Consider the following 10,203-nt stretch of genomic DNA (forward strand, 5'->3'; position numbering starts at 1 on the left):
TGTGTAATAAAATTCAGACCTGACAACTATCTTTCCCTGTTGTTCCCGCGCATAAACTCGATGAGTGCAAATATTTTTCCTGATAGAACATTTTACAATCAGAAATGCTTATTATTGGAACACAAACCATTTGCAAAGAGAAAGATGTTTTATTCTGCAAAAAACAATCGTGCTCAAAATAATATAAAAGCTTAAAGTTACTTTTCAAAATCTTTAATTCAAATTATTAAATCTTATATTTATTTTGTTTTCTTCGAATTTAATCCATAATAATTGAATTTAACTTATTATTTATTATAATAGAATAAGAGCCCAAACACACTTTATTTTCGAAAAGACAAAGGTGCCTCGAATTTTTTTTTAACTCGAGTCAGAGGTTCATTAATATATAATCGAGAGGAATTGCCGTCAGTAACGCAAGACGTATCAACTCCGCGTCGCACCTGCGCTGACATTAACATCGCGCAAAGACCCAGTGGCACGATGACCGGTCGGTCGATACAGTCCGGCACTTTCAGCGTTAACAGTATAGCGAGAACCGAGTAAGATGTCAAATTTTTGGTAATGGACTGCAATTATAATTCTAATTCGTATTGCAAGTGTGAGAATATTATAAACTAACCTTTTCTTTGAGTCCATAACCTGATACAAGACATTGTTGTCCATCATTTACAGTTTCATTATTGTTCAAAGAGTGTAAGCGAATTGGTTTGACTCTACTAGAGGTAATAAATGCATAATTTACCTATAAAGACATTGAAGTATTAACAGATATGAAATAACTTTCTTTATTAAATTGGACTGAGGGTGGACTTACCTCTATCACACCAAAGTCATGCTCTAAATTAGTCTCATTATAATTCTCGTGCTTATAGAAATGTTTTATCCTTCGCCAATGCTCCTCAGCCAGTGACAAAATGCTCACCGTTGTCTTTGTTGTTCCAGCAACAACTCTAATATTGCTTAGTTTCTTTAACTTTCCCAACCTTAAATTATAAAGTTTCATCAAGTATGACTTATTATCAATATTCTTGATTTTAGTTTGTCATCCTGACCGATTTCGGCAACTGCAGCCATACTTATAGGAGTAGTCTAGTATGTCCTGAGATGTTCTAAAGATGAGGGAGTAGAGCATACTAAAGTTACTTACTTTGAATCAATAAGGCAATGTGCTGCTGTAATCACATATTTCCTGGTTACCAAAGACCCTCCACAGAACGACGACCAAATATAGCCTCCAAGAAATTTTCTCCTTAAAGCAACCTATGGTAGGTATAGTTTTGGGTAGACTTACAGAGTTTGCACCTTATTATAAAATAATTGTTGATATAACTTTACTAACTTGATAGGGGACTTGAGTAATTTTCGCTTTAGAACCACCTAAAATTTTGAGGGTACAAATGTCAACAAACGCTTCGTACTTTTTGTTTTCTATTAGTAATTCCTAAAAAAATATTTATTACTAAGCTTTTATATTAACATAATCGACATAAATTAATTCTTCACCCTTAACTCATATTATGAGGTCTACCATTTTGGTTGCATGTTGATTAACAGACTTATACGTTTGATCACTTTCTTGGTCCTTTTTGGGAAGGCTTTTGTTGGGTGCAATTTTCCTGAATGCGTTTACTAAAACAATTCTCTAGATGAGGGTTTTCCCTACCTATTGCGTGCATGGGTTGTGATAGAGTCACTCTATTCTACTCGGATGGAAAAATATTAACGATTCATACACTAAAATTAAATAAATCTTGAGATGAGTCGTCATCGTAGGGTATTAGCTGAATACATCCATTGTAGATTAACTTGTGTGCAATCACGAGAAATATAACTACGTATGAAAAACATTTCATAAATTTTAAATTTACGATAAAGATACCTCACGGTAGATTAATAATAAATCTAGATGTCAAAGATAATAAAATAACTGTCGGTATGGTTAATGTTTATATATTGGTATTAAACTGTCAAAATTGAATAAAAAAAACTTGGAAATTCTATTTTCTCTGATAAACAGTAACCATTAAATAGTTTTTATTTAATTAAAATTGAACAATTATTTGGGGGGCACCCATTCGCGAAAAATGTGGTAGCTGTTTATGATTTCATGTATGTTTGTGCTATAAGTTTAAAATTTATGTTGCCGACTCACTCCTTCGTGCTCGAACAATTGTATATTGCAATAAATTTTGTATGAAAGTTGACCATATTATGGATAAGGATATTGAATCCTCAAAAAATACCATTATTTAGGTACCTAAAATATTTTAAATGATCTCTTGGTTAATGGCTGGTTCACAGAACTTTGTCGTTTTGTTGATATCAGGGTTTGTATTTAATTAAGGATTCCTTTATCACTGACTCCTTCTTTCCGAGTACTTGTAACTTTGACTTATAATATTGAGCTTCTAGGTATCAATATTTCATTCATAATTATTTTTTTGTATTCTGCTGTACAGTGTCCAAGTGGAGACGGAAATAATTAACGCGCGAGAAGGCATGTCAAACGCGGTCTTTTTAATTGGTTCCTTAAATGACATCAGCTGTGATCATCTATCATATAGAAATGTAGTGATTCTATACTCTTTGTCATACAGTATAAATTTTCTTTCAGGCCAATGCATGTCAAAATACATAAATGTCATTTAAAATCATAAAATTAATGTTTCCTAAAACTGTGTTTATTTTTCTATATATATTTGGTGTTTCCTTACTACAAGCGAAGAATAACACAGTTTATAACGATGAGTACGTGCCTCGTGTTGTAAACGGAAAGCCGGGCAAGCTCGGTGATGTGCCCTATCAGGTTCGACCTTTCTAACTTTCTAGACTACTGAAGGTCTAAATTTATATGAAAATTGTCTACGATAAAGTTAAAACATTTTGGCTTTCCCTATAAATTTAATTAAATAATGCTGTTAATAAAAAAAGAAAAAGTTAGCAAAAGGTAAAAATTATAGTTAATAAATTATTGTTGTTCTATTTTATTAGGTAGCGTTTAAGACATTGATCAAACGGTCACGAATATATACTACATTCTGTGGAGGTACAATTATCGGACCAACGAAACTTCTCTCGGCAGCCCACTGTTTCTCTGAAAACCCAAACGCTTGTCAGAAACTGTGCGGTGGCGGCGGGTATTTCCGACATTTTTTTTAATATATTTATTTTAGTATGGCAGGCAAGCAAAGGGTAAATGATTTTTACCTTAAACCCTAGTTTATTTTAAATTGGTACTCTAAAAAGTACAAACAACTCCTTATATCGAAAGTACTCTATAAGTCTGACAATAAATCATTCAATTTTTAAATCGGAAACACAGCAATACAAATTATTGATATTTGTTGGTAGAATAGGTGACCCCAGACGGTTCAGCAGAAAATCACAATTACATATTAATTATTTAAATCATAAAACAACACATTATTTTAAATTATTAAAATCATTATTATAAATGCAATGTATTAACTTAGAGTTTATATTATTATGTAAACGACCATTTTCAGACGTTACGCTTTCAAGATATTCTATTTATACTTAAGACTACTCAAATAGTTAATAAAAAGATTCGCTTAAATGCTTCCCTTTTCGCTCTACTAATTATTGTTTTATATTGCATTCACATGTAACCTATAATAGTCATAATTGTTGCATAGACACGTAGAAATGATGGTTAGCATAACATTCGTTACTGGGTTTCCAACTAAAATATTAATTGAATGAATTGTATTTAATTAATTATGGTATGTTTAGTAATTGAAAATGTGTTCGGTATTTAAAGACAATATTGTTTGCAAAATATTTTCTGCATGTTCAGCCATATAGCTGAGTATTCCGAGCATAGGCTCGGAATACTTTTAAAAGGTATAATTAGAAATAAGTTTAAGCTGGAATAAACCGGAACTACCGAAGTAGCTTGCAAAATAAGCAGATTGAAGTGGCAGTTGGCTGTAACATATGTTTACGAACATATGGCTGATTCAAGTTCTATAGTGGAGACGAGCGTAGGATGCTTGCCAGCCAGAAGTAATGATGATCTGAAGAAGGGCCAAATGATGATAACGATGATTGAAGAGTAACAAGCATATTGAATTAAGACATTTATTCATTCGATTAAAAAAAGCGCAATAAAAATTTCGGATATATTTTGAAATGATTGAAATAATTTAAATAGTAATGTAATATCTTTTAGGACTCCGAAAACGTTGTCCCATAAATACGCAGTAGCTGGGAACTTAAGAAATCGTGGCTACTATCAGGAATTTGACAGCGAAGCCAATGGACAATGGAGAAAAATGAAACACGTCGTTTATCCTCCGACATACGCCTTCCCAAAAGACGACATCGCTATTGTTGTAAATATTTACATAATATTATATTGAAGTAATAACAGACAAAGTACAATGACAAAAATTGTACAATTATATAAACCTCTACCATAAACAATGTAGAACTGTGTGAAAAAATTCACTGAATAAATTATTCCCTTCGATTCTTAATCTAGGACTTAGGTTAATAATTTTAATTCTTATCCTTATAATGAACAACACAAAATAAAATAACAGTTAAGGCAAAGGAAAAAAAAACCTATCCTCTTAAGGAGAAGGTGTGCAACTACCACGCTGCTCCAGTACAATCATCAGACACTAGCAGGCTTCCTCCATGTTTTTTAGCCGTCACCTTCACCTTTGAAAAGTAGCACTATCTACATATATGTACAAAAATGTTCGATACCTAACTAGTGATAGAAATTGATTGAGTTAAAATATAAAATGGGAAATATTTTGCTATTGCGTTTGTTTTTTCTTCTAGAATTAATTACATTTAACGCCACACTTTCTTCCATTTCAGTTCTTATTTAAACCATTTGTGTACAACTCCTACGTCAACTATGTTCCGCATGCAATTCGTTTGACAGACTATCACGGAAAATGCTTAGTGTCTGGATATGGCCGAATTTCAAATAAGGTTTTCAATAAATTTTAATATATTGGTATCCATCTATAGCCTATTCCAATTGAAGAATGAACATAAACAAACCTTAGACTTGCTTATACCATGCGAATTACTACCAGCTCACTTATATTGTGCCTTGCTTACAGTTCTTGCTTTCCATTTAACTACTAAGTTTACTTCCAAAGTTTCGATATCATCTTCGTCAACGTTCAAAACCCAAATATATGAATAATATCATAAATTATTCGAGTTCTCGACCAATTATATCACGTCAATTCAATATGAAATGTTGTTTGGCTTTTGTCCTCTTGTGGTTGGATTAAATGATATATTAAATACATACACATAGCAAATACATTATTATTATATAATCCGGTTTCTGGTTTATATTTAGACGCGTTCACTAATAATTATGAGGACTCAGTTTTTCGGAAAAATGCCAAGAATTCCTCCAGAAATTATAAGAACCACTAGTATAAGTGAAACTGGAATATGTAATTACCTATCACCTGCTATTTCTCAGCTAATATAGAAATAAAACTTTAAAATACAATTGCAATCTATTATCTATCTTCTTCTATTATTATATATTATAAATACGAAAGTAACTCTGTCTGTCTGACTGTTGCTCTTTCACGGCCAAGCCAATGAATAAAATTTTAAAAAATTTGCTATGGATTAAGCTTGAAATCCGAGGAAGGATATAGGCTACTTTTTCGTGCTAACCCCTAAAACACGATCGAAGCCACGGACGACAACCAGCAATTTATAAGATAAATAGATATAGATTAGCTCTCATTTGAACTTAAAGGGATATTTATATCTTAAAGATTATTTAGTAAGTATCGTTAAGTTTTGAAAAATGAATGTTGATAGATAATATTATAAAAATCTGTATGATGAGTTATCATAATATTTCCTCATATCAATCGTATAGTATCTAAATGCACACTTGAATTATATATGATATTATATTGTATTCACTTACAGGCGTCATCCGACAAACTTCTGCTGGCTGATTTGACTCTTATCCCTATGGTTAGATGCAATCAGATGCATCGAAGAAACATGCGAAGATTTATATGTACCTCTAGTAAATTCACTGATGTAGGAAAGGTACCGTTACCTTATATATATACCGGTACCACATAACTTTAAAAAAAAAGACCTCACACAAATACATGTTTCTGTGGCAACGTTAATATTTATATACATCGAGTTATATTATATGTTATAAGTTTAGGTATACCTTCTTCGAAATACGCTAAATATAATGAAACAAATTTCTTATTTCTTAATCAAAAAGCGATCATTTTATAGATATATAGGTGTTATAGGCCACTTAAAATAAAATATATTATATTATTGGACAAGTCGAATCAGTCAGTGAAAATATTGAATAACATTAGACAGACATTGAGTATGAAATTAGACATTCGAATAAAATATCCTATACCTAACTAGTTTGTACAAATTGTTTAAAAAATAATATCTGATACATTCTTCTTTGTAAGAGGAAGTGTCGATTTTTTATAACGACTTTGCCTATCGTATATAATATAGATTGGATAGGCTAAATAAGATGACCGAGGACCTGGATTCGGGGTGGCCAGTAAAAAAAATATTCGGTTTTTGTATCAGATTTTTTTACGAGAATGCATGTAGGTATATATTTGAGTGAAATATTGAGTTTAATCTATCCCGTGCAATTGGCTAGGATGCAATTCTCTTCAGGATGACTGTAAATGAAAACAGTCGGGATATTTTTAAAAATTGTTATATAACTAAAAACACACAAATATTGTTTTTTCCAGGGTGATTCAGGCGGACCTTTAGTGTGCATGAACACAGGAGATCCAAACGAGCAACCAGGAAAAGGTGTTCTCGTTGGCATAGTCAGTGGACATCGGTATCACGTCGGAAGTTTCTTCACAAGAGTTTCGTCATTTCGATCATATATAGAACGAAACAAAAGTCCACGTAACGAGAAACACGCGATCATCTTTCTAGCTACAATATACACAATTTTGGCTATTTTCATTTCGTTTTATTTACTATTCATTAATACAAAATATAATTAGCAGCGGAAAAAGTAATTGAAAACAAATATTTTCATGACACTGTGTACTGCCGTCCGTAACCCATTTATGGTATAAGCCAACTCGGTTGTGTAAAGATGGCAGGCCAACGTTGATGAGTGAAGTAACTCCAATCAGAACTCCGTTTTTAATTCCTTCAGCAGGATCCCCAGTATCATAACAAACTAAACCACCCCCTTCTATTTCCTGATAACAACATATATTATCTTTATCAAATGTTTATTACAATGCATAATACTTAATTTTTATCCACTTGATATGAATCAGCTAAGATTTGACGACAGCAATCCTGTTCTGTTAATTTGGATTTCATTAATATAATGTTTAAATTCGAATAAAGGTGATACGCTATTTTGATACTAGGTTTTGTTTTGTAGAATTTTTAAATTCTAATGTTGAGGATAAATTATGAGAGATATGCAAAGAAGAACTAAATGACAATATGACTAAACATAGAGATGGACGGAAGGGAAATATATTCAAATGGTATACGGTATGATGATAATGACTAGAATAGCGTGTTAATCTTACAGTGGAAGATAACTTTTTTATATCATATTCTGTACAATAATATAACAAGCAACTTCTAAGTAAATTTTGCTCGCAAGTTCTTCTGGCGACCAAATGAAAATTCACCGCAAAGAGATGTTTGTTCTTCGACCAACTCTAAAAATAGAAAAATTATTGAAAATACAAAAACATAATATTCTCAATATTTAAGGAGACGATTCGTCCAAGTAATTCTGTGTAGGTACCATCTCATCTGTATTTTTATAAAGATCAATTCTTTAACCACAGCAACACACAAATCACTAAACTATAGTTATCAAGGTGATAAATGCAAGGAATAGTTTACTCTCCGCACAATGCCAAATGTATTTACTTAAAGATGGCCACTTACTATCAGATAAACCAAACAAAAATATATAAATAAAAAGAACATGATTATACCTTTATTGTCCTTACTCCAGTTCCGACACAAACACCATCAAAGTCTTGGTTCCACTTTGTATAAGGAATTTTGTTAACAAATTCGTTAAAGACCCAATCATTGTTAACTTTCTATAATGTAAGAAAAACGGTAAAATATTTTATATGGCTATATTTTCGTACAATTTCGAGATTTTAAAAACAATCATGAAAATTTAACAATCACCCATGACCGCAGCAGATGTACCTTATTCTGTTCAAACAATGAGTCAAAATAATAAAGCAGATATAATTGCATTCAAATTCCGAATACAATATCTATAAATTGATGTTTTAAAATTGCCTATAAAATTATTATTATCGTTTTATTTAAAACACCTCATAACATCAGCACGATAATTATGAGTCATGGTGATCGTTGTAACATTTACATAAAAAATCTGAGATATCAAATCAATCAATCAGCAGTCCTCAGCCAATCAAGGAAGTTGATTAAATTTCGTATCTTTTATTTAACAGGAAGATAATAAGGTTAAGTCCGATAATCTCTGGATGTTCCCAACTCGTAGGTGTCATAACCGAAGATAACAATACTATTGAGCAACCACCGAAATAACCCTGATCTCAAATATATGTGAAGAGCAAGCGTATAATGGTGATGATGATGATGACAAGTTCTCCATAAATATATTTATCTAATAAAAATAAAAAATAAACCATTCTATCCCAAATTGGGCTAAACTACATAAATAAATGTATAAATTACCACAATCGCCAAGTTATAAGCCGGAAATCTATAAAATCTTTGAGTATATAAATGTTCAATTTTCCGCCATTGTTGTTTATCGTCGAACACTATTTTTTTAACAAGAGTATCCAAAATACCTGCTCCAATTCTTATGCGATCAAAATTGCGTTTCTTTCTTTAAATATACAAAAATTATGCATTCATGAAAATAAGACAAATTTCTTAAAATCACTGTTTTGATTCATTATAACAAACCTTTTTCTATTCGTGAGGAAACAGTGCGTCGACGTAAGAACTCTCTCCGTTGATATAATACTACCAGCACAAAAAGCACGATACAGTAATTTCTTCTGGTCATATAATTGATATATAAACACCTGCGTCACATAAAAAAATCATAAATTCAATTCATTCATCAAAACAATTGATCATATGTGAAAACATTTCATACACAAAGATTTAAATATGAATGAACTCTTTAACTCTATGAGTGATTTGTATTTTTTTATCGACTCGGTCTTTCAACGGTAAAAATCAACAAAGCAGGAATGTTTAATTTGAAATGTTATAAGAACGTAATATAACACGAACGTAAGGTCCAGATATTACAATAATTGCCTAAACAGGTTACTTAACTTACATGATGCTTGAGCTCTTCAGCTTTAATTGCTCCTCCAGATTTTGGTACATATTTTAATCTTATCAAAGGACGCTGAAAAGTAAACATTTACTAATACTATTTATGTTTTAATAATTTTATTTTAGGAAAGGGAGACGAGCAAATGTAATTGGTCGACTCTGTGTAGACAATGCATTGCACGATGTATTGCTGCCTCGCCTTGTACCAACGGTACCAATACTGCAAGCACAGCAGCAATTTAAGATTTAAAATGTAATGTAATTAAATATACTAAAGCTTTAAATCAGAACTCTAATTTTTTGGAAGATATTAAGGCATGCGCAACGCCTACTGAAGGATAATATTATATATAAACGTATAAATATAATAAACAAATCATTTATTTGTTTATATGATAAAATAATTACCTGGTCGACGGAAGTATTAAAAGTAAATGTAATTATAATTAAGGTACTTAATATTACAGTAGCGATAGCGACACAATTTGATAACACTTTTATTTTTTTTGTAAATATATTTGTTAGTATAAATTAACATATTTGTTATGCTTTATGTAATGTTTAATAGTTTTTTCTTAACAATAACCACATAAAACATTTCTATCGTACAAAAAGAATATTATCACTAAGCTTTATCTGTCAGGTAATTTTATTTTTATAGATAGGTTTGATAGCTTAACACTGTAAAACAATAGGAACTTTTTGTTACTCCTTCTCGCATGCCCCGTATAAAAGCATATAACTTATTTTCTACATTTCAAACAATCTTAGGTCATAACGCTGCTGTACTGTACTAAACTTTTAACCTAACACAAAAAAAATGTTTTA

At 31.2% G+C, this 10,203-nt stretch overlaps 2 protein-coding genes across 2 annotated transcripts; one reads left to right on the forward strand and one right to left on the reverse strand.

The window, feature by feature from the left end:
- Positions 1 to 2,665: 2,665 nt before the first annotated feature.
- LOC113402529 (transmembrane protease serine 9-like) lies at positions 2,666 to 7,049 on the forward strand. Its single transcript, XM_026642811.2, has 6 exons — positions 2,666 to 2,809; positions 2,995 to 3,140; positions 4,196 to 4,358; positions 4,855 to 4,971; positions 5,950 to 6,075; positions 6,774 to 7,049. Exons 1-6 carry the CDS (start codon positions 2,666 to 2,668, stop codon positions 7,038 to 7,040), a joined length of 963 nt encoding a protein of 320 aa, XP_026498596.2. The 3' UTR covers positions 7,041 to 7,049.
- Positions 7,050 to 7,325: 276 nt separating this feature from the next.
- Positions 7,326 to 9,446, reverse strand: LOC135193510 (uncharacterized). Its single transcript, XM_064216307.1, has 5 exons — positions 9,377 to 9,446; positions 8,755 to 8,911; positions 8,010 to 8,120; positions 7,590 to 7,724; positions 7,326 to 7,352 (listed from the first exon to the last, which is right to left on the reverse strand). The coding sequence occupies exons 1-5, from the start codon at positions 9,424 to 9,426 to the stop codon at positions 7,326 to 7,328; spliced, it is 480 nt and encodes a 159-aa protein (XP_064072377.1). The 5' UTR covers positions 9,427 to 9,446.
- Positions 9,447 to 10,203: the final 757 nt, after the last annotated feature.

Source organism: Vanessa tameamea, chromosome 11, assembly GCF_037043105.1.
Source record: "Vanessa tameamea isolate UH-Manoa-2023 chromosome 11, ilVanTame1 primary haplotype, whole genome shotgun sequence".
Taxonomy (NCBI): Eukaryota; Metazoa; Arthropoda; class Insecta; order Lepidoptera; family Nymphalidae; genus Vanessa; species Vanessa tameamea.